General features: G+C 40.1%; 1 protein-coding gene across 1 annotated transcript in view; it reads right to left on the bottom strand.

The window, feature by feature from the left end:
• Window positions 1–11143: 11143 nt before the first annotated feature.
• LOC122800110 (endonuclease V-like) overlaps window positions 11144–25997 on the bottom strand; it is a 319681-nt gene continuing 304827 nt past the window's right edge. Inside the window, exon 4 of the mRNA XM_044069631.1 lies at window positions 11144–11221. Coding sequence (XP_043925566.1) covers window positions 11144–11221 — 78 coding nt within the window. The remainder of the gene's footprint in view (window positions 11222–25997) is intronic.

Below are 25997 nucleotides of genomic sequence, written 5' to 3'. Positions count from 1 at the left end.
AATATCCAGCACAGTATTTACTTCTTTGGGCAAGGCAGTAGTGGAATCTGCATGTCTAGGGGATGAGAATGTTGGGACCAGGTGAATTTCAGGTATAAACAGATCTTCCTGATATGGAGTCTAGCAAAGGGGACCAAGAGATGATTGCTGCCATGAATTCCACTGCACTGAGTATCTCTGTTCCAGTACGGGACTGAAGAGGAAGAAGAGAAAGCAAGGAAGGCCTGCATAAGTTTGGTCTAGTCTGCACCCCAAGAAAAATAGATAATGGGTTAGCTTTGTTGCTGAATTTTTCAGATTGATTGTAAAACCTGGGGCCTGATGTAGGGCCACAATGAATCTGACAGAAGTCAAGATTATCTGCTGAGAAGAAGCCTGTATTAACAGGTCATCCAAATAATGGAATATCTGGGTTCCCTGAGTGCTGCAGTAAGCTGTTACTGGGGTGATACACTTTGTGATGACTCTGGGCTGTAAAGAGCCCAAAAGGCAAAGCAGACTGAAAGTGATGAGCCAGAAAAAAACTTTCCTGCAAGCAGGATGAATGGGAATGTGGAGCTAGCTAGGCATCCTTTAGGTCTAAGGACACTAGGAAGTCTTGAGAAAGGATGAATGGAAGAAGAGTTTGCAGGGACAGCATCTTGAAAGATGGAACAAGGAGAAAGTGTTGAGGGAGAGATCCAGAATTCATCTCTAGTTTCCTAATTTTCTTGGGATAAGGAACAGTCTGTAATAGAACCCTTTCTCCACATAATGTGGAGGCAACAGTTCTGTTGTTTCCTGCTCCAGCAAGGTTTGAATGATGGGATAGAGCAACTGTATCTGATTTTGTGGAGGAGGAGAGATACCAAGGAAAGAAGGAACTTCTTTCCAGGTCATTTTGTATCTCTTAAGAGTATGGGTGACTGAAAGGACTTACTTGTCTGAAGTAAAGAGTAGCCAGTTTTTAGGAATGAGATGAGCCTTTCGGCTAGGGGAAGGGATGGACTGAGGGGTGGGGAGGGGGCAGAATGTGGTCAGGCAGGCTTGTCTGGGTAAGAAGGCCTCAAAGATCTATAGTCCCTGCCTGGTTTTCCTGGAAAGGTTTCCTAGGCATTTTCTTGGCTTTATGAGAAGGCCTGGGATCCCTGTGAGCAAAGGAAGTGGGTTTTATAGGGTAATTCCTTTGGTATCTTGGCACAGAAGTAATAAATAGCTGTCTACAGTCCTTCATAATTTTACCTTGTTCCTGAAAATGTTTGAAAATCTGGGAACATCTGGCCAAACAAAAGGCCCTTGTTTAAAGGAGATTCTGTGAGTTTCACCTTAATATCCTCTGGAAGGGTATAAGAATATAATTGTGCACACCTCCTGATCACAGAACCTATAGCAGCTGTCCTGAAGGAAGCTTCCACTGCATTACAGCTGCACTTAATGCTGTGCTTGGGAAGCCTCAGTCACTAAAAATAAATCCTGTTGTTTTATTTAAATTGCTTAGAAGGACAATAGGTATTTATTTAGTCATTTGAATCTGATACTTTAGAGCTCCAAAGGCCAAAGTGGAAGACAAATGCAGCGGGCATTAACTTAGAGGCTTGTATAATGACATACAAAACAAAGGGGGACTGCCACAGGGTTTCTGTACAGAAATTTCAAGTCCTCGGGTATGTTGTAAAACCTGCCAGGCCTTTTTGGAGCTGGTGGCTGAGAGACTGGTGCAGTGAAATGGACATAAAACCATGCAGGAAAGCCTCCAAAATGGAGTAAAGGTACAGGAGCAACAGTGCCCACATTCTTGAGGCTGTAGTATTTCTGTTAAACATCAGAAATTTGTTTAGATTCCCATTCAAAATGCTCCATCATATATACAACAGTTTCCTTGTCTTCAACAGGGGAGTGGAAGGAGAAACTGTAATACCATTAGTTGCTCTGCAAAGAATGGTGACCTGAGTGCCATTATGGCCTTAAATAGGTCCACTGAAATCCATCCACTCCTTTTCTTTGGACATCTGGAGCAAACAAATGTTTTTAGGTTTTTTGTTTCAATTTTCTTGGTGCAACAACTCGGCAATAAATCTACTCTTGTGGTGTGACTGTCAGCTGTACTTTGTTACTTGCATTACATTTTTTCAGATGAACAGTGGTGTTGTACATTGTTTTTTTTTTAGTGCTTCACAGTGGTGTTCGTTTTTAGGGGACTGCATAATAAATCTACAAACTGAATTGATTATTTTCTTGAATGTATATGGAGTTCAGTTTTGATGTTGAGGTTATGCAGGCCATAGTAAAGCTGGGAGTGTAGAATGCCTTTGCCTATGGTTGCTCTGGAGGTTTTAGTAAGAAAGGGGGGAGATCTTATTGGTGAAAAACAGGAGAGTTTTAACCTTTTTCCTTGGGTAGTTGAAGTGGAAGATGTTAAGTGAGGGAGGTATCAAGCCAAACAACAAAGTTTTTAAAAGAAGTAGTTCTTTTTCTGAGGGTGGTATTGTGTTCTTAGATATGCTGAGTTTTTTGGGGGGGTTGCATGGTGCCAAAAATCATAGTTTTGGTTTTGTTTGAGTTGAGTAAGAGGCTTTTGTTAGAGATTGTGTGGATTACAGCTAGGTAGTCTGATTGCAGGTCTGTCTGGGGGGTGGATATTTAGTTTGCGTGAAACAGTACGTCATCGCCATACATAAACAGAGAGAGATGAGGTACGCCAAGGCAAAGTTTATTTATTTATAAAGATGGAAAATAGTAGAGGAGCAAATAGGGAAGTTCACAGTACTTGTTTTTGAAGGCTGACTGAGAAAATCCAAGTAAGAATTTTGACTGAAGTGGCAATTGCTGAGTTGGTCTGAAACTAAGGTAGGGAATTGGAACTTGTGCTTATTGTAGGTGATGGAGAAGGATGTTATGGTCAAATGGGGTTGAAGGCTTTGTTGTTGTCAATAAACATGGCTCAGTGAGCTGACCTCTAGCCATAGCTAGTGGTATTTCATCAATCAGGGTACCTAGACAGGTGTGTGTGTGTGTGTGTGTGTGTGTGTGTGTGTGTGTGTGTGTGTGTGTGTGTGTGTGTGTGTGTGTGTGTGTGTGTGTGTGTGTGTGTGCTATTACTGGACCAGAACCTGTGTTTTTTTTTTTTATGGGAAGGAGGTTGTAGGAAGTAATTATTTATTTGCCATTTGTTAACCGGGTTAGTCTGGCTAGGCAGATGCCCTTTTTCAGCAGAGACCCAAGGAGAAAAGCTCCAGAATACAATGTTTACAGTAAGTTATAAAAGTGATTAACAGGTGTATACAAGAGAGAGAATACAGATATAAACAGAGACATTAACAAAAATCATGATACAAAAATCAATAAAAAAATTATACATTGTGCTAAAACATTTGCACAAGCTGCCATTAGTAACCTTAAAATAACACTGTGCAAATCTAGTTATATGGTAGGAGAAAGAGGGAAAAGGGAAAAGGGGGAACTAGATGGTAGGCAGGACCTACTTTTAGCACAGAGTCAAGTCCTGGAAAAGTAGTGTGGTGGCAGGGTAAGAGCAAGGGAAACATAGGTGACAGATGTAGAAACTTGTACCATATGTTACTGAGAAAGAAGGTAGAAAGCTAACTAGCAAGGGATGCTAAGATAGCGGGAAATAGAGGTAGCATTTAGATGGGAGAAGAGGGCTGGGTAGGGAAAATAATTTCAAGGAGGGTTTTTACAGGGGCAGTACCAGGAGGTGTGTAGGTAGTCCTTTAGGGTAAGTTTGAAGTTGTTTGAATTTTGGAGAGATATGATTGGGAGAGGAAGCTTGTTTCAAGATTTAGAGACTACATGACTATAAAGACTTTTACCTATGGTTTTATTAGGTTTGGACAGTTGGAGTAGGTGTTGGTCAGCGCTGTGGAGTTCACAGTTAGGGACATAGGGAGAGACAAGAGCTGTTAATGAGGGACAAGCTAAGGGGTGAAGCAAGATGGAGTGTATCATATGAAGCTGATGCAAAAGGAATTGGTTATGAAGCTCTAGACAGTTTAGTTTTTTAAGTGCGAGGCAATGATGTGTGTGTGTGTCTGTGTGTGTGTGTGTGTGTGTGTGTGTGTGTCTGTGTGTGTGTGTGTGTGTGTGTGTGTGAGGGGAGATTTCTGGCAAACTTGGCAATTTTATGACAAGTAAGTTCAAGACTGTTAAAGAGTTTTTTTTGTAGATTGGTGAAAACAGGGGCAGCATGTAGTAGAGTAGGAAGGACGCAGGGTTGGGCAAGGGATGCTTTGGATTGTTGTGAAAGGAATTTTTTTTTCTTTATAGCAATCCAAGTTTCTGGTGTTTTTTTTTATGCAGTTATTGATATGGGTGTCGAATTTTAGTTTGTCTCCGAGTATTCCCAAAAAGTGGAAGCGGACAAGTACAGCAAAAGCCCGGACTGTTTATTTATAGTAAGCGCTTTCAGCTAAGGATATTCCTCAGCCTTCTTCAGACTAAGACAATAAAGTACACACAGCAACACTTTATATATAAAATGCATACACGAATAAAGACAATTAGAATAAATGAATTGTCTAAATTAATTAACTACCTAGCTAACTTCAAGCCCAGATTTTAAAGGGCTAGTACCTGGTAGTACTAAAATTCACATATCTGTTAACAATTTTGCATTTTAAAAATAAATAATGTGTTTTTTTACAAACATCTTATAAAAACATTTTGTAAATTAAAAATTAAGAAAGGAACCTAAATATTCTACAGAACTCCTAGGAATATATAGTTATGCCCTGTATAACAAAGCTTTAACAGACATTGTTAGTCTAATACCAATGAATAAAACACTTATATACATAAATAAATAAATTAATGAATATAAATATGATAAAAAATCTCATCTCCTTAGTGCTTTTAGTTTAAGAATGCATTTTATAGATGCATACTCATTTAAACCTGGGGGTAAATGTTCAAGTGTTCTAATCTGCCAAAATACCTCTTGTTCTTCCAGCCGTAACTGTCATGGGCCACCCCTAATATGACTTTTAACCTGGTGAATGGCTGTAAACCAAAAGGAATGCTCAGGATATTCACAAATATGCCTTGTAAGTGCATTGGTTAAGTCCTTTCTCCCTATGGCATACAGATGTTCATAAATTCTTTTCTACCAGGTACTAGCCCTTTAAAATCAGAGGTGGAGATGATCGTGGAGTCATCAGCATATTGTACAAATTTAGAGTGGAGGCAGAATTGGAAGAGATCATTAGTAAAGATATTGAATAGTAGGGGACCCAGGATGGATCCTTGGGAGACTCCAGTGACAACAGGTAGGAATGGAGAAGTTGCTGACAACCATTTGACTGACTGAGCTCTGTTAGATAAGAAGAAAACCAGTTAAGGGTGGAGGTAGAGAGGTTAAAAGAAGAAAGCTTAGAGAGGAAAAGGTTATGTGAAACAGTATTGAAAGCCTTAGAGAGGTCCAGGAAGAGGGAAGATGCCAGTTTGTTGTTATTGAAAAGAGAGGAGATGGAGTTAGTGAAGGACAGTAGAGCGGTAGAGGTACTATGGTGTGGACGGAAGCCATGTCGGGTAGGAGTCAGGAGATTTTCTTGAATATATGTGCCATGAGTTGTTGGTGAACACACTTTTCTAGGATTTTAGAGATAGGTGAAAGGATGGCAATAGGTCTAAAATTTGAGGGGGTTGGTGGAGTTGCCACCTTTGTGCAAGGGAATGATGTACAAATTTTTTCCAAATTTGAGGGACTAGGTTTTCCTGAATTGACCGGTTAATAAGTATGGAGACTGGATAGCCTATGGAGGGTGCTGCTATTTTGAGGTACAGGTGAGGCAGGTTGTCTGCTGAAGGGGAGCAGGTTTAAGTTTGGAGAATAGGGATCTGATAACAGTTGTAGGGATAGGCTTGATAGAGAAGGTGGTGTGGTTGGAAAGTGGGGGAGTATCACGGCTTATGTTTGTGGTGGGTTTGATTAGTTTCAGTATGGAGTCTATGAAGAAGGAGTTGAGGGATGTGGCAGTTCCTAGGGAGAGCAGTTTGGGAAAGGGTTGGCGGGGAGGATTACATGGATATAGAAGTTTATTAATGGTACTCCAGAATATTTTGGGGTTGGAGTGGGTTTTTTGAAGGTCCAGATGGAAATTGTTCTTATCAAGGGAGATGCGTTTTTTTGTGGTGTTACGATGTTCTCTATAGAGCTGGAGACTAGAAGGGGTTCTAAGTTTGTTCCAGTTTTTCCAGGCTAAGTCTCTTTTTTGCATGAGAGAGAGAGGCTTTACATATCCAAGGTGTATAGTTTGATTTGACACAAACATTTCTAGTAGGGCCTAGGGAGTTAAGAGCATTGAGGACAATGCTGTTGAATGGGATAACAGCTTTGTCAAGGGGGAGCTGCTGGAGAGTTGACCAGTTCATATATGAGAGGGTTTGATTAAATACATCAGGGTTAAAGTTGGATAGGTTACGCCAGTCCCTGTATACGTGTGTTTTAGATGATTGGAATAGGTGACGAGTTATAGAGATTGGGTGATGATCACAGAGTGTCAGGGAGAATAGAAGGGTTATGATAATGGTTGTGGTGGGAGGTAAGTATCCAGTCTAAAGTAGTACTGGTACTGGATTGCTGATTAATATGAGTTGGAGTGGTGATCAGTTGGGTGAAGCCATATAGGTTAATACTGGTCTTGGGAGATTGGGTGGTGAGAGAATTCAAGTCAATACTGACATCTCCAATAATGATGGTTTCATAGGTTATTGTTTTGGAGATCCAGGCTTGAAAGAGTTCTAGTGTAGGGATATTGTTACAGGGTGGTATGTAGATGGGGGCGATGGCAATCTTTTTGTGATTGTTTAGGTTATAGTGTACTACAAGTATCTCAGCTGGGTGGAAACTAGGGGGGGGATATGGTAGAGGATGGAGAAGGAGGTTTTCTGAGTATAGGGCAGCTACCTCTCCACCTTTTTTAGAAGGCCTGTCTTGACGGATTATATTGTAACTAGGGGAGAGATGTTAAGGGGCTTAGTAGAGGTGGTAGGCAGAGGTGGGGTGGGTATCTGGGTGGAGGTGGAATTAGGCATGATAGGAATGTCAGAGGAGTGGGTTAGTGGCCCGGGATTAGAATGGATAGCTCCTGCAAGAAGAAGGGAAAGAACAGGGAAGAAGAAGGTATACTTAAGGGGGTGTAGTAGAAGGAATTTGTGTTTGAGTTTACGGGGGTAATATAGCTTTGAGGATAAATGGACGCTGAACAGGTGTAAGAAGTGGTGAGAGAACAGAGAAGATAGAATGTGGAGGGAGTAAGGTGATATGTTATCTGAGTGAAGCTAGGGTAAGGTGGGACTACAGGATTGATCAGGAAGAGGTGCATGGCAAGAAGGAGATTGAGAACAGAAAGTAGTGGTATTGAAAGGAGTAGGTGTAGGAACATACTGAAGTAGTTGGGAGGAGAGAGGAAGGCTTAGATGGAAGTGTGAAAGGTTAAGTAAGATGTAGAAATGGAGTTTGGGCTGTATGGGTGGGGAAGGGGATGGCTGTAGACGTAACTGGAGGATGGGGGAGGGAATTACTGTTGAGACGTTACAGTTATTATGCTTATTTGGAAGAGTGGGGGGAGGGGAACTGTTCAGTGGCTCCAGGAGGGAGATGGTGGGAGTGACAGTGAAAAAGGAGAATAGAGGATTTCATTGGGTGGAAATGTGATTAGTGAGGTGGGGTTTGGGGTGTGGTAAAAACAGGATAAGAATAAGTGTAACTGCTGTGGTGGGTGGGTGGGAATGGGGGTAAGGAAGGGGAGCGGAGTGAACCCGAGTGAATAGAGCAGGTTGAGCCAAGCCCAGAGGCAAGCACAGTGCAAAAACAAAAAGACTATGTACTGTTAATAGTAAGAAAAAAAAGAAGTTTTATTGTGTAGTACTATCAGGTAAGAAATGTCTTAAAGCAGGCTGATTAGACCAGCATTTAACAGACACAAGTTTGTTGAAAACTAACAGATTCTTTTAAGAATTGGGGGGGGTTCCTTGATGCCAAGCTGCTTCCCAGTGTACCAACTCGCTAGAAAGTAGATAATGCCTTAAATAAGTAATATAAGACTTAAAAAAAAACTAAGCCAACATACTTTGCAGAGAAAAAAAGATGCTGCAAGGTGAGAGATAACAGAGCTGAATGATGAGCGATTTTTGTTGCAACCATTTATTCAATATGCAGGACTTTTAACAGTACACTGGCAGTATGGGGAGGAAAAGACAAAGCTTGGCTGTTAGCTGAGGAGAGAAAAAAAAATAAAAATTAATTAAAAGTAATGTATTGGGTGAGTTGAAAACTGGTCCTTTTTTTTTCAAGCAGTTTTCTTGGAGTATGACAGATCGAGATTGACCTGTATTTGGAAGTTTTGAGAGAGTTAGATTGCTTTGGATTGGGATGACAATGACTATCTTCCATACATTTGGCAAGATTTGTGTTAGGCAGAGATTAAATAGTGTACAAATTAACTGCCAACAAAATAAAACTTCCCATATTAGGGGGTAGTTGCCAGGCAATTAACACCTGAAATTTCTCAAGGTCATTGACTGAAGAGGTAACAGGTAGCCACACGACTACTATGGAAATAAGACAAGTTATATCCAAACATCTAATCCATGATATTGAATTCAGCTAATGGATCAAGGAAGACCAACACTGAATACAAGCTTTAATCTCTCCATCAAGAGGTTATTAACCATTCTAAGCAAAGCAGTCTTGGTTTTGTAAAGATATCTAAAACCAGTGTGACATAGGTAAAGGAGTTGTTGAGAGAGACATGATAGTAACACAGCTACATGTCAGCTACTTCTCTCAATAACCTTACTAATAAATGGACGTTTAGTCCATTTATCCATAAACCCTTTTCTCATTTTTGCACATGGAGTTAGGGTTTCACCAATAGTGACAATCATTTACAGTCAAGGCTTATACCAATGGGTGGCTAGCCCTGCTGTGGTAGTTCTTCCACACTACAAACACACACACACACACACACACACACACACACACACACACACACACACACACACACGCATACACACACATTTATGGCCAGTTTAGAGTGTCCAATTCACCTACTCCGTGTCCTTGGAATGTGAGAGGAAACTGAAGCACTCAGAAGAAACCCACATGAACACAGGAAGGACATGCATACTCCACATAGAAGGCACCCCAGCCGAGAATTGAAACGGGGAACCTCTTGCTGTGAGCCGACAACTCTATCCTCTGTGCCAGTGCACTGCCCAAAATGAAGTTTAAGGACAGAGCAGAAATTAAACTGTATGGGTTCACAGAAGGTTTTTGAGAAGATGTCTACTTATGATTTAATAATTAAATAGGCAGGCAGGTTCAAAGACCCTATTCAGCTATAACCTAAGCCAAAAGTGAGACACACATGAAAACAAATAGCACAGAGCCAAAGAGAGCTGAACAGTTAATGTTAAAATCAAGGTGTATTAAGTACTCAGGCCACAGCTGTGTGTAGCAGACAGCTCAGAAAAACAAGAAATAAGAGAAAATAAAGTAACAGTCATTTAAAGGAATATACACCTTAAAATTTAGTAATGTGAGGTACAGGAAAAAGCAATCATTTAAAGAACATGTACATGGCCGAAAGACAACATGGTTTATTCATTTAGCTGTATGTACGATGTGTACAATAACTTTATTTTAACTTTTCTCTTTTCATCATCTATCTTGAAAACAGTGGCAAACCAAGCACTTAAGATAACTAGGCACTTTGGTTCTAAAGGACAATACTTGTTACTTCACAGCTCTGCAGGAGGATGATTCTACATGACAGAAGCTCCTTTGTGCAAGTCTTTTACAAACAGTGCTGTGACAAATTTTAGAATACAATGCAAAGGATTTTTACCTAACCAAAGGATAGGTTTCAGAATCATGGCTGGGATATAAAAGGTTAAAGGAAACATTCTGAAAGCTACAAAAGTTTAGGAGTACTAAACAAGATGATGAAACCATAAGAAAAATTATGTTTTAAACTGTAAATTCTAACTCATCTTTAGGAAGGAATTGTTCACCAAAAACAGGAGTTTTAATGCCAGCACAATGGTGAAAGGTTTGGCTCCCTCACCTCCTACCACACTAGTTATACAGGCTATTACAGAAGTTCTGTTAGAAGTAAGAGACCACAAAGGCATCACTTTCCTTGGTGGCAGGTGGGGGGAGTGTTGCGGAGCCACATTTTGATAGGCAGGTGCCACCTGCATGGACCGAAGGTGGCAGTGTAAAAGGATACTGTTGGACGAAATCTTGCCTAGGTGATGCCAGGAGGAAAATACAGTGGCAACAATGACCCCATAACTCATCCAAGTATATGGCGTAAGGCATCACAAAAAATATTAAAAGAAACCTTTCAGTTGTTCAGAAATATACTGATATCAGCATTTGAAACTTCCATATTTGCTGCAGGCTCTACAGATTTCCAGCAAGCAAGGTCATATCAGAATCAAGCTGAGCTGCCAAAGGCTTCAAACTGAAAGCCATTCAGCAGAGATAATAGTGACAAAATCACTCTCAGTGATCACCACAGCAATCTTTCTTTTCTGCAGGGGGAAATGTCCCCCACACTACCTAAGTAGGGGAATACCCCCAACTTGTATATACAAACTTCAAGGTCACAAAAAGTTGAGGAAAAGTGCAAGTTCAAACACTGCCAACAGTGCCATTTGGTGATATTTTTTCAACTGAACTACTTCCAATGTAAAGCCATTCAGTAATTTGGCATGAACCCATGCATATTACTTACTTACTGTAACACTTTGTGACGTTAAGTTTTCATCATACTGGACAGAGACATAAATGAGATGAAGCACTTTACCATTTACTACAGTATCTCAAAATGTCAATAGGAATGACAGAAGAGAAAAAAAAAACAGTAATGGTTCATGAGCAAAAAGCCAAGAAATGGTACCAAATTGTTAGAAAATGCAGTGCTGTAACTTTAAGATATATATATGGGGCAGGTGTGTCACACCCAAGCCACCCCCCCAAACACACACACACATTCACACACTTTTCAAGTAATCCTGCTGTTGACCAGCTACATAACAGGAAGAAACTTGTATTTAAAGTGGGGCCAGTTATAGTCATCAACAGACTACCAAATCTCATAAAATCTAATCACTTAATGCAAAAATAGGAAAATATTAATTAAAAGGCACAAACAGTTAAAACAATGGCTGTCTTACCTCTGTAATGTAGCAACCCGTTCCCATCAACCAGGATTACCTGAAATTAGAAAGAAAAACATGATGTTTATTACAACTGTGCTTGGGTCCCTCCGTCCAAGCTGGTACCACTCTGATAGTAGCCATAGTGCTCGGCTCCCACACTCGGCTATACTTCCACCATGGTGAAACACAAGATTTGCTTTAAATTCCTTCTTCATACTTCCGGAATATTACCATGTCTGAGCCAGTCTAAAGGCATACCAGTGTTTCAGCTACATGGCTTCAAATTGCCCACGGCATTTTACTTTTTAAGTATTTATGGCCTTTTTACCTTTTTGGTTTTGATGTTACTTGAGATATTTTGCAGGCACCCTAATGTCTATGGCTATATGGCTTGATTTTATAGCCAAACAATCCCCTTATACTGTACTGACAAGGTCCAAAAAAGGCTGAAACATGCCTGTCTACAGCTAGTGGGGTTAAGCTTTATTGGCCCAAATATACGCAAAGACTTAAAAAGTTAAAATAAAAATCATGGGAATTCAGAAGCCGTGTAGCTGAAATACTGGTATGTCCTTAAATGGTAATATGCATACCTAAAAACAAAAACTCTGGACTACTGAAACTCTTAGCAGCTTGAAATTTTAAAACAAACAAAGATCAAATAGCAGCAAAGCTTTCAGGCAGATAAAACCTTCCTCAGTGCAGTTTAATCAAACTGTGAAAGTATACACAATCACTTGATGTAACATTGACTAAGTTTTTTGAATGGTATGATCAAAGGGAAGATACTGATTTTTTGTTTGCAACTTTGGATATTAATTCATTTTTTACTGTGATCCCTAATGATTATGGTATTGACTATATTTGTGACTTCCTTAGTGAAAATACAAGAATGCATGGAAGGGAGGTTGAGACAATTTGTTCGTTATTAGAAATAGTGTTGATTAGTAGTAATTTTGTGTTTGATAATCAAGTTTATTACCAGATCTTTGGTACAGCAATGGGTACTTCCATTGCTAATACATGCGTAAATATCACCCTAAACCAAAGGGAGAAACAGTACGTTTATAATGCTCCACCACCATTTAATTCTTAAGTCATGTTTTACAAACGGTTTGTCAATGACAAGTTTTTAATACGCAATGGTAACCAGATAGAGCTGAATGATTTTATAAACTCTCTAGATTCTAACAGTTTTTTTAAGTTTAAACTTTCTTTCTCTGAAGATAGGATTCATTTCCTAGATATTGATTTGACTAGGGTAGATAAGGTAATCAATACCAGAATTTTTAGGAAAGAAATTACCGTCAATAAATACACTCACTGATTTAGAATGCATGCTCCCCATACTTTCAAAGTTAAATGGTAGCTGTTCATTGGTGTGTACTAGGTTAATGGCCCAGGGGCCTTTACAAGCCTAGCCAGAGGATTACCCTGGCATAGTGCCACATGACCTTAGTTCCCAGTGCCTCTGCCAAGTAGAGCCACTGGTGTTATCCTCAGGGTGAACTTTCTGTTTCCCATCCACTCATCAAGATTTCTCTTGAAGAGGTGTTCTGCTTGACATGTACGGGAAGTCTTTTCCATAGCATGGGCAGTCTCTGGGTTATGAACCTGTCCCTTCAGCATGTTCTGTTAATTGTGGTAATGAGGTTGAGGTCTCTGGAGCATGTGGTTCAGAGGGATTGGGATTTCTTTAGATGTAGCATTTCTAAAAGAGCTGGGTCAGACATGGCTTTGTAAGCCAAGCAGAGATCGCCTCTAAGTAGGCAATAGGAGACAGAGAAGAGTTGGAGTTTTTTTAGTCTGTCCATACATGACAAGTGTTTAAGGCCTAGGATCCTCTTTGTGAGGTACTTTTGCGGCCTCTACAGTTGTTGCAGGTGTCTAGTGAGGTACATGCCAAATGGGGCATTGCACTCTATGATTGGCCTAATGAGGGAAGAGTAGATGGAGACAATGACCTCTTTCATCCTGGATACAAAACCCATAGTAATGAGACGTGTCACACAGGACTTTCTGATCACAGTGGCAATGTGATCAAAAGAGAGGTTGTTGTCAACCTGTGTTTCCAGATCTCTTATAACGTATTTTGTGTTCAATTTTTTGGCATTGAGCTTAAGGCCATGGTTCTGACGCCAGTCGTTGGTCATGGTGAGGCCATTCTGTAGGATGTCAACATCACTTGGGGAGTCAATAATAGCTCCCAACTTGCAATAGTCTGCGAACTTTATCAGCCAGAGTCCCTTCGTGTTGGCCTGGACTTCAGAGAAGTAGATACAAAACAGGAGAGGGGACACGACCGAACCCTGTGGGACTCCACTACTGACTAATTTGCAGTCTGACTTAGAGTCAGCTACTTTCACACAGTGGGTTTTATCTGTGAGCCAGTTTGCAGCCCACCTAGTGATACAGGGACTGATGCCAAGCTTAGTGAGTTTTTCTATGATTCTTGAGTGGGGAATGGTATCAAAGCCTTGGCTAGATCACGGTAGGATGTATAAACCAACTTGCCTTCATCAGCAGCTCTGGTGACTGACTCAAAGAAGTCAACCAAGTTGAGCAGGCATGATCTATCCTTCACAAAACCAAACTGTGTGGGATCCAGAGTTTGGAGATTCCCTATATCCTTGTTTATTAGGTCCATGATGATGATGCATTCCATAGCTTTGCATATCAGACTCATCAGGATAATGGGGCAATAGTTCCCAGGGTCTGTAGTCGCTCCTCCTTTGTGGAGAGGGATAACTGTAGCAGTGCGCCATTCAGCAGGGACAAAGCCTGAGGTGAGGCTGTGATTGAACAGAGCACACAGGTGAGGTGCCAGTCCACTCTGTAGTTCATGTAGAACACAGCCAGGGATATTGTCAGGTCCCACAGAAGCTGTATTCTTGGCCTTGGACAGTGCTGTTTTAACTACTGCAGCAGTAATACTGCATGCCTGGCAAACTACTGGTATTGTGATTGGTCCTTTGGGGGGGGGCATAAAGTTGGCACTGAATCTGTCAGCCAGTCTACTGGCAATATCTGTTGGCTCGGTATAAGAGGTACCATTGTGAAGTAGCTCAGAGCAAATCTGGGTATTGCTGTGGAGATTCTTTACATAACTATAGAAGCTGCAATTCTGTTTTCATACCTAGCTTTAGAGGATTTGATGAGGGATCTCAACTTTTTGTTGAGGCTGATAAGGGAGTTTTTCCAATCTTGGGACTTCACCTTATTCTGCATCAGTTTCCTCCTTCTGCTGTAGAGTTTATTTATGAAAGGGGACCACCAGATTGGCTTCCTTTTTTTGGAGGAGAGTGTCTTGGTTCTATGGGTATGGCGAGATCCATGCATTTGTGTACGTGTTCGTACAGTGCATTGGTGTATGATTGTGCAGTCACGCAACTATTCTCCATTTGTACGGGTGCCGTGAAGTTAGCCACCTCTGTTTTTAGGATCTCAAAGTTGGCTTTGGAGAAGTTTTTCATCGTGGTTACCTTCGCTGGGGGGGTGGGAGAGATGTGGATTTCCAAGGTGATTAGTTTGTGGTCAGATCTAACCAAGGAGGAGCTGACTATTGGTATACAGCAATGGTCACCCATGTTAGTAATGACAAGGTCAATAATGGTGCTACCTCTAGTGGGGGTAAGAACAAGCTGGTCCAGGGCACTGGAATTAATGAACTCCAGGAAACATTGGGCAAGTGTATTGGTACATGAGTAGTTTATCCAGTTAATGGAGGGGCAGTTGAAGTTGCCTAGTAAGAGAGTGTTAGGTTGGACCCTAATATTCTCCAGGGTACATAGGAACGTGGAGTGCGAGTCTTGGGACAAGGTTGGGGACCTATAGCAGGCTATGACTTGAATCACTGTCTTACCCAATGTTAGCTGCACTTGAAGTACCTCTGATATGTTATGCTGGGCTACCAGTCTGGAGGTGTGCGCATCCTTTATGGAGTCTATATCACATAGTCGAAGTTTGTTAACTTCAAAACAGAACGTTTGAACCATCCTGTTCAAAGTTGAAAAACTTCGACTATGGATAAAAAAACAAAAAAAGAAAAGAAAAGAAACTGTTGTAAAATGGGGGGGCAAGGCCCCCTGCACCCCCCACTACTTAAATATACCAACTCCGAGATCGCACCACATTGAACAAAACTGAAACCTCCCCTTACGGAGATTTCCGTTGAAATGCTCGAACTTCTGCAAATTCAAACTTATGGTCTCGACCATATGAGGTTGAACTTGCAGAAGTTAGACTATCTGATAGGAACTCCCTTTATGAATATGGAGACAACACTGCCTTTGGAGCTTCAGTCTAAGTTCTGGGGCTGAAAGATGTGGAATGAGTTATATAGCCTGGTAGTGCAGGGGTGTTTCTGCTGCCTTGAACCAGGTCTCTGTTAAAGCACAAATGTCTATGTTCTCCATTTTAAGGAGTGCCTCAAGTGAGTGCATTTTGAGATGTAGACTTCTAGCATTGAGAAACATGACCCTCAGATTGCATTTGTTTGTAGCTGTTACGTTGGTAATTTGGTCTTTGGAACACTGCCTAAAAAAGGCACTACAGGGATGGGCAAGAGCATTCTCCAGTATCCGGAAGGCCAGGGGGTGACAGATGCAGGCCAACTCTGGCAAAGAATCGAGGTCTGTCAATCATGTCATCCCAGATACTGCATCCCCTTAGAATGACACCAGAAACTTAGCCAGTTGTTGAAATCAATCATTTTCTGCTTGTACTTGTGTTATCATTCTGGGTGATGGTAGGATGCTGCGCAGAGCTAGGGTCATACCCACCTGGGCTACATAATCCGAGTGCTCCTCCATGTCTTTTCATGTAGTCCAGGGAGGTACGTCTCAGGTCATTCACACCCACATGTACAATGAGGTCATTCACACCCACATGTACAATGACAGAGTCATATTTGTACCTATTGTTGAGTGACCTGAGTGCATGCATTATGTGTCGGATCCTGGCACCTGACTGTTACTTTCTCCTTATTCAACCTAGTGAGTGGGACATCAGTGTGCCTCACTTTTGAGTCACCTATGACTAGTGTGTTGGGCATGCTGTTTTGCCTTAGGGGCTTTGGGGTGAGTGGCAAGCTGTTTAGGAGATTTATGTGTCTCGTGATTAGTGTTGTGTTGTGGTGGTCGAGTGCATTTCTGCATTGGAGGGCTCTGCTGTTTGGGTAGAATTTTATTGAGAGCCTCCGCGATGGTGGGTGTGTGGTTTGTGTTTTTATGTGAAGGCAGTGCTGGTGTGTGTTCCGGAGGGCTGTGTGTTCCATGTGGTGTGGTGCAAGTGTTGACCTTCTCCTCCTGACCAGCTATTCCAGTCTTGGCTGGAGAGTGCGTGGCTTCCAATTTGGATATATAAGTGCATCTCTCACAAGTCTGGGTGTTGGAAGGTAAGAGGAGAGGGTTGTCGGTGTACATGAGGTAGTTGCTACATTGCCTCAGGATGCCCAAGTTCACCAGGTTAATAGGAGAAAGCACAGGGAACGGACCTTTAGACATGCCTGGTGGGGTGGGCATTGATAATAAGTACAAGACCGGTTTCCTTGTAGAATGTTTAGTGTTGGTAGCTACAAGAAGTCTGGTAAAGTGCTAGACTAATAAGCTAGTATAAATGCAAGAGAGGAGAGAACTAGTAGATCTAAGGGAAAAATTGAAGAGCAGGCTCTGGCATCGCTCAGAAGCCTGCAAACGGTCCTGGAGACAGCAAGTCTGTATCTGGACTAGACTAGTTAAAGGAAAGGCGGGAAACAAGAGCAAATGTGGGCTTTTAAACTGGAAAGTTGAGAGAGATGGAAAAACTACCCAAACGGCCAATAAACCACAATTTCTGGCCCTTTTGTTGTAGATAGGCTACCTAGTGCTTACCACTCCCACTGATAAGCTAGAAGGCTTCCCGCCAACACAGAAAGGTTTGAGGGGCTCAGAAGCTTACAGTCTTGGACACAGCAAATCTGTATCTGGACTAGACTAGTTATAGGAAAGAAGGGAAACAAGTGCAAACACAGGCTTTTAAACCAGAAAGTTGAAAGAGATGGATGAAACTGCCCAAAAGGCCAATAAAACACAAATCTGGGCCAGAAATCACTCCTCGTGATAAATACGCTACCTAGTGCTTACCACTCCCACTGATAAGCTAGAAGACTTCCCCTCTAACGCAGAAAGGCTTGGGGGGGGGGGCTCAGGAGCTTGCAAACAGTCCTAGATACAGCAAGCCAGTAGGCTCAATACTGAGGATAATAAATGTATTGAACAAATGAACGATATGTTAAAAAAACTTTAAGATGACAGGAAATAGTGATACATGTGATGAATGATAGAGAATGCTTAGCCAGGCCTTTTTTTTTTTTTAAATGTCAATTCTGTACGTTAGAAATGAATACAATACAAATAGGCAGACTACATTACGTTATGTTACAGCACTTAATAGAAGGATAAATGAAGTTAGAAAGATAACTGATAATAATTGGGGGATATTAGATTCTATGCCAGAGTTGAGGCAATACATAGGCAATAAACCTACTTTTCCCTACATAAATTGCCCCAATCTAAAGAAAGATTATGTTATAAGGATTTTTCCTGGTGGCAATGATAAATGTGCTACATTAAAAGTTGGGGCATATCTCTGGTTCAGCTGTGAGAGTTGTAAGTACATTATCACTAATAATTATTTTGTACATCTAAATACAAAAAGGATATTCCATTTCTATTGTTTTGCAACATGTAATACAACTAATATTGTTTATCGTGCCACCTGTGTAAAATGGCCTGCATTTTATATAGGGAAATGCAGATGGAAGTTAAAAGAAAGTAATATAGAATACTGTTTGGAAATGCATAGACAAGTGGTTGCTAATGCTCCAGCTAGGCATGTCTTGGAGACGGGTACAGGACATGAATACAAAGAGATATAAGCGGTGGAGATTTAAACTGAATTACTCTTATGCAATCATACTCGTCACCTGGAATAAATACTAAGGTTAAAACAAGAGCAGAACTGTTTGCATTGAAATATTAAAATTTTTATAGGTTATATATTTTGTTTTTAAATTTGCATTGCTACATCATTGTATACATTATTATTCTATTTCTTTAAGAATTTTAGTGGATGATGGAGAAACATTTTGATTGGTAAGCTGTCATGTGATTATTTTAAATGTTATATTAAGTGATTGTGTATACTTTCACAGTTTGATTAAATAGTACTGAGGAAGGGTTTGTTTGCCTGAACGCTTTTGCTGCTACTTGATATATTTTTTCATATTAAAATTTCAAACTACTAAGTGTTTCCATAGTCTGGAGTTTTTGTTGACATTTACTTTTATCTTGTGGACCCAGTTAACCTTAGAGTAAGTCCTTGTTGCTACATTATAATATGCATACATCCCATGGGCCTCCACAACATGAGGTTTATGGTATTACACAGCAAAAGACTCTAGCTTGGTTAGGTCTTTCTTGTAGTTTTACTGAAAGGTTTGCCTGTGTGACCTTTTTATCCTTTGGTTTACAAAGTTATTAAAGGGGACTTGAAGAGGGCAACAAAAGAATTTAGCAAAAAAAAAAAAAAAAACTACAAATCCTCCTGCTTCATGCTGTAGAAAACTAATTCCATCCCCTCAAAAAAAAAAAAAATTCACATCTCCAGCCTCATTCCTGTCAAAAGATAAGAAGTGGGTGGTTGACATAGTGGTTAAGCTGTTTACCTTACCGACACAAGGTGCAAGACTTGATTCTCACATGGGGTAGTTGGCTAGGCTTAAAATGGCCCACAAGGGCAGTTAGCCTAGCACTAATCTATGAACCTATTGAATACCTACACCAGTGTCACCTTTGATTACGACAAATCTGAGGTTTTACATTGGTAGAAGAGTCTAGCATATCAACATCACCTACCTATACTACAGCTACCATTGCTCCAACTATGCTAACCCTTTTCTCCATGCAGCCTTTGAATACCGGACCTCTTCAAGAGAATATAGTACATGAGACAATGATACTGCATAAAAAAGGAGCTACTTCTGTCCTGGCCCTATGACTGAAGTTTGCCTGTGAACAAAAGAGATCTTCAGAAGTACAACCAAGGATTAAAATGATAAAAAAAGGAAAATAAAATAAAGCCCTTTTACTGGCTCTTCCAATATAGAACATCACTTTTATTTATCCCAAACAGATTTCCAGCCTCCTAACAATATATGGGTTTTGTTCTACAAGGCATTCTTTCATACAGCCAATACATTTTTGGGGTGAATTTTTCATTTTACCTACAGGTATCATTTCCACCCAAGAGATTTTGAACAACTGTGAGACCATTACATTCAAAACAGATAGTTCCAAATCCTTTTTAAAATGTGAGGGTCCAGATTCACAAAAACCAAAATAAAAAAGGCAGGCAGGAAGGAATATGGTACAGAGTTCCTAATGATCAACAGAACATTCTGGCAAATGTGACCACTTAAAAAAGATAAAGTTGGCATCCTCTGGGAAGCCATTCCCAGTGCAAGGTGTAAAGCCCTCTACATAATTTAACATTTATTTAGTTATTTGTTTAAATATGTTTACTAGGTGGAAGTATTAAAATTTGACTGAATGATCCACAGATCTACCAGGATGCAGACTATACAACTACTGACAGAATACGCAATGCTTCATCAGATGCATAGCACTCTATAGGTTCATAGGTAAGTCTTATGGCTAGCCACCATTGCGGGGCCATTTTATGCCAAGCCAGCTTTCCTCAAAGATGAGAATCAACACCTGTATCTTGTGTTTGTGAGGTAAACACCTTAACCTTTATGCCAATCTCAATCCCACACTTATTCAATACACACTGCAGATCCTACTGTTATCTCTCTATCTAATGGGAATGGTAAGGTTGTTCCTCTTATAATCTTGCTAAAGGCTAAAGATTACTAAGCAACTACAGTAAAATGTATGCACAGTCAGTACTTCAGCTGCTGGGGAACTTTCTTGGTACAGCAGCTTTCCTGCTTTAAAGGTTGCTTTTGCACATTTATCAAGGCCAAATAACATTCTTAGAAAGTTTTGACAACTTGTTTTCTGAGAGCCAAACTGTATCCATGAGCTAATCTATTAAGTAGACAGCTTAATGGGTTAAGAGCAACACAAAAGGCCAGCAGTGACAAAGAGTCACCCTAGAATATCCACCTTTGAATTTTTATCCCTAGGATAACAATTTGTCCCTTATTATAGCTTAGCTGCAAAGACGTTTGCCACTGTTTAATGGTCACTGTAATGTAATCAATCAATGTACGGTATATTTCTTATACATCTGTAAGCACTCTTTTATTCATGAATGAGGGATGCTGAGCTTTTTTGTAGTCTATCCATACCATACTAAGACTTTTTCCCCCCTTTTACAATTCTCCATTATGACTAACATCAAATGATTCTTTGCTCCATATGACTTTGTTACCCTTTTGTTCTATTGCCATGATTGAGTTTTCTTCTAAATGACTATAAACTCTGTCGACATCACTTCCACTATATAGTTTATACCTCATTGGAAGGCAAGTTGTTGTTGAGTTTTTAGGATATCATACAGGTTCACACTAAGGAGAATATCATTTTTCCTGTTGTTAACCAGGTTGGAATCTGTTTGGGGTGCGCATATAAAAACTTCTTACTCATGGCTAAATCTTCATGTCAAGATGTTAATACTTTTAGCCAGCAATTAGGTAATGTATCTGGGTCTGTAGTTTTTCAATTAGGAGCTTTTCGCAATTCTGTTTCAGTTTCTCAGGCAGTTAGTTCATCTCATTTCATATACTCTACAACTGAACTTCTTATTCTTTCTTTCACTTTTTCTATCCATTCAGCATCCTTGTTATGTTCCACAGAATCTTCACAGATATTTCTCAAAAATGTGTATTTTTTTAGTGATGCTTCTATTCCTTTTGCCTTGTTTCCCATGTATCTATAAAACTTTTGTGGTCATCAATAAATTGCTTATTTTGTACTTTTCCTTTATAGTTATCTGCATATCTTGTAAGTTTTTCTGCCTGTGCTGATGTCTTTAGTATATTAGTTGCAACAGTGTACAACAGATCCTGGTCTGTTCTGATACTGCGCATTGCTTTGAGCACATCTACATTTCTGAATATTTTTGTTGATCTTTTCCCTCTTCTGTACTCTGACAGCAACACTACTTGTCTCAATTGCTTTATAGTTTTCTCTGTTTGATACTTCCATGACAGGCTTGATTTCTCCCCCTCCTTTCTCTTACTTCCCTGTGATTTCTGGTTTCTCCCCCTCCTTTCTCTTCCTTCCCTGTGATTTCTGGTTTCTCCCCCTCCTTTCTCTTACTTCCCTGTGATGTGTGGTAAGACTTTATCTGTTATTTATTTAGCAGCACAGTAATATATCCTATTTACTTCTGTTATATCACATGAATTTCTAGGAACAATCTTGATTACTGTGTTCATTTGTTTTATTAAACTTCTAACATTTTGGGTTTTAATGACTTTCTGTAGTCTATTTCTTTCATTGATCTTAATATGTCTATCCATCTCTATTAAATGGAGTAACTCTTCCTTTAGATCATTTTCTTCTAAACTAAGGGCAAATTCTTTGTCCTCCATTTCCTGCGGGCATTCTGCAGAAAGTTGCAGAAAATCTTCCTGTGCCATATTCTCTTCAGCTTCACCCTGTGTCATCCGTTGCTCTTTCATATGGGAACTCAATGGCCTATCACTCCCAAACATTGACTGCATCATAGTAGAGATTCCTGTTCCATCACTTGCTGTGCAACTCCAACTGAACTTTTGTACTGGTTTCCTGCAGAAGGCTCCAAAGTATCTTCATATGGCAATTGATCAGATGGTTCCCACTCCACTAGTTTCTCTAATTTGGGGATTTGTTATTCTACCATGCTAGGATGTCATCAGAAGTAGATTTTCTACATTAAATCCTTCACTTGCAGGTAATATACAACTTCATTTTCTATTTCTGTAACTTCCCCATTACTAATCCTCTTTCCTACTTACCCCCTTTGTTTTCGAACTTTTTGTATTGTAAAATTTTCCATGTCTGGATGCCTTTACCTGCATTTCTCTTCAAAGATCTTTGGTGATGCTTTTTCTTATTGATTAGTTTTGCTTTCTCCTTTGCATAAATACTGCACCATATTAAGTCTCATTTTTCTTTCCAATATACATATTTCTTCTTTAGATGTCTCCCATTTCTTCCGTTTCTCCTTACACAGGGGACTCATTGTCCCATCATGCTGTGATATAACCTAGACTTTCTACACTAAATCCTTCACTTTGCAGATATTTCATAATTTAAGCTTCTATTTTTTTTAACTTCTACTTTACCAATCTTATGTTCCATGTCACCCCTTTGTGATCTTATTTTTTTGCATAGTGAAAATGTCCATATCTGGGTGCCTTTGCCTGTACTTCTCTTTGAATATCTTTGGAGCTGCCTTTTTTTTTTTTTGTTGCACTAATTAATCTGGCTTTCTCCTTTGCATAAATATTGTACCATACCAGAGCCCTCTTTATTTCCTATGTCCAGATTTCTGTTTTATACCTTTCAAAAATCATTACATTTTTTTCTTTATATTTATGCACTTCCTCAGTCGCTTCTTTTTCCAAATGGCCCAAGGTTTCCAGGTCTATAAAATGCTTTTCATAATTGTTATGTATTAAAGAACACAAATTTGCATTTGAAGCTTTTGACAGTTTTTCTTGTGCAAATATTTTTCTTTCCTTTAATTTCGCTCAATCTTTTTGTATATCTTCTGTCTGGAAAATTTGGGCTTCTTGCATAACAGTAACGATACTTTTTTTCTTATCCTCAGTAGTCCATTCTATCATCTTTACGGCTCTTTTTTGGCCTCTCAGTTTTTGTGACTTTTGTGGACTACTACTTCCTCTTACAATGGGGGGCCACCCCCCTCCCCCCAAGCCTGGCCTAAACCCACTGTAGGAGTGTTTCCTTATCTTAAAGATTCTACACTGTTATTTTTTTCCAGTTCTAGCACTATTGTCTTGAAATAATTCCAAAACCATGCTGTGTACAATGTTTTAAAAGATTTCATCTTAAAGTTTACACAATGACAAACTCAAATGCATTAATATTTGACCTCTGCCTAGCGTAGGTAAATAAATATTAACTGTTTTTATATTTATATAGCTATAATTTTCACATTTCTCTAAATATCTCAACAACCAAGTTACACCGACAGAACTTCTTAGCCTCATATGAAAGCCCTCAGCTAGGTGAATAAAATGCTGTAGACAGTATGTGTGTAACTTGAATAGTTGCTGAGACAGTGTAATTTGTTTATAAAATATTACACATGTAATAGTTACTGTGTTTTCTGTGAGTTATAAAATTTGGTTTAAGATCTATAACCTAAAGATTACTACTACTATAAAAAATAGTTTATGCTGAAGAGTTTTCCATTTAAACTTCTTTAATAATCCTTATGGTTCCGGAGATATGAACATTTGTTTGAAATGGGAGGACATAATTTGATTCTGTCAAAAGGCTGAGGTTCCACCCATTGGAAGTTACAGTGCAAACTTCCTAAGCTCCATTGGAGTGAATGAGTTAAGGTCTCTATAAAAAGGAAAAGGCTTTCTGGGAGGCGTACTAGGAAGGACGCCTGTACAAAATTGTTTGATCTGGAATCTAGAAGCTAAAGGGGGAGTCAAAGGAAGATAAGCAGAAATGGCTGACAGGTGGACTTTAACAGAAGAATATACCAAGCAGGCATTGAGCAATTCATACAAATAAGAGAGAACCAAAGGAACTTCTACAGAAAATGGATCCAGGTTACGAGAAAGACACCAGACAGAAAATCTCTTCCATTTGGACATGTAAGATTTTCTGGTAGTGGGTTTCCTGACCTCCTGCAGAACCCGAAGCATGTCCTCAGAAAAATGTTGCCTAAAAGGGATCAAAACCCTATCACCTACAGTGTCAGTTGAAGAGTGAACAATTGGGGATGGATGAGAGACCTCTTGTCTTGTGTGAATAGGTCCACCCTGTGAAGTAACTTGTGATGATTGCCCTTGGCTAAATGCAGATGATGGAACCAATGCTGCATGGGTTATAAGGGAGTCATCAAAAAGATTTTAGGAGCATCCTGTTCTATCTTGAACAGAACATGTGGTATGAGAGCAAGAGGATGGAAGGCATAAAGAAACATCCCCTTCCAGAAATAGAGGGCATCCACCTTCCAGGCCACAGTACATGGGACTCTGGTGCAAGATAGAGGAAACTCTCCTTGCAGATATGACAGCAATAAGCAAAACAGTTTTCCATGTCAAGAACGTACGGTCAGCATGAGCTGCTGGTTCAAAAGGTGACAAAGTCAGATTTTCTAGAACATGACTGAGATCCCACAAAGGAGAAATTTGATTATGAGGTGGTCTCATATGCAACACTCCTTTCATACACTGTTTTTTCAAAAGAGAAGAAAGGGGGGGTCCATAGGCAGACAAGCAGAGCTAGCTGCCAACTGCCCCTTAAGATATATTCAATAAGCCATTCTGAAGTAGCCACATTAATATTTCAAGACCAGGGGGATATTAACCTGAATTGGGCCCCTACTTCCATCTAGACACCACTTAGAAAACCTCATTAATTTATAAACATGATATTTTCTAGTAGCAGACTTTCTGCCCTCCTTTAATACCTGCTACACATCCTCATGAAAGAGGTGCCTAAAGGGAGCCAAAACTGAATCAGCCTGGCTGCTAACTGAATTTTCTCTAAACTGGGGTGAACCAGTCACCAGTGAGACTGTGAGCAATTCTAGAGTATAAGGGAGTTTGTGGTAACTACCCTTGGCCAATACCATTAGAAGGAAGAACCAAGACTGCCTGGGCCAGGACAATGTCACTACTTTCTGAACTAGGAGAAATACTTTCTGAATCAGAAGAAAGGGTGGAATCACACAGGAACATTCCCATCCAAGGGAAAACAAATGCGTCTTGTCCTCCAAGCATGGCTGCAAAGATGTCTAGAATAGAATCTCTCTAGTTATCTGTTTTGAAAGGCGGCAGACAGATCTACTTGAGCCATGCTCCACATCTGTATGAGTTCCTGGAACACCACTGCCTTGAGTGTCCACTCATGTGAGTCTGCCCAGGATCTGCTTAGTCTGTCTGCCACAACGTTCTGCTCCAACAGGATGTAAAAAGCCTAAAGAATCAGAAAATACGGAGAAGCCAGCTTCCATACCATCACTGTCAACTGGCACAGAGTGTGCAAGATCTCATACCCACCTGTCTGTTGAGCTATCACATAACTGTGTTGTTGTACATAATCACCTGGAGAGAATCCGGAGTCCATAAGTGATGAAAACTCTTCAAGACATGAATCATGGTCAACATCTTCTTAATGTGATAGTGATGTGATATTGTGTATCCTTGGGACTCCAAGTGGCTTACACTTGCTTCTCCATTGACATATTGCACCAGAATAGCAGAGGGTAATGGAAGTTCTGGTTTGACACTCAACTGTTCTACCCACCACTGTAACTCTAATCTGATGAAAGGAAGCACAGACAACTGGGTTACTAGGGAATGAAGGTGTTGAATCCAAAAATTTCCAACATACCACTGAATTCTACTCCCGTGAAGATGTGCCAGTGATATCATAATAAACATGGAAGCCATCAGAATAAGAATTTTTATGGATTCTCGAGCTGGGGTGACACTCCTCTTACAGAATACCAGATGCACTGTTTGGTAAGAAAGGATCTTGTCTTAGGGAAGATAATCCATTTGTACATTGAAGTTGATAAGACACTCTAGAAAGAGGAGTCTTTGTGAGGGTGGGTCAGGCATGAATGCA

The sequence above is a fragment of the Protopterus annectens genome, chromosome 4.part0 (genome assembly GCF_019279795.1).
Source record: "Protopterus annectens isolate FY-2018-M chromosome 4.part0, PAN1.0, whole genome shotgun sequence".
NCBI classification, from domain to species: Eukaryota; Metazoa; Chordata; order Ceratodontiformes; family Protopteridae; genus Protopterus; species Protopterus annectens.
The sequence above is the reverse complement of the archived record's forward strand: the minus strand, read 5'-3'. Positions and strand labels throughout refer to the sequence as shown.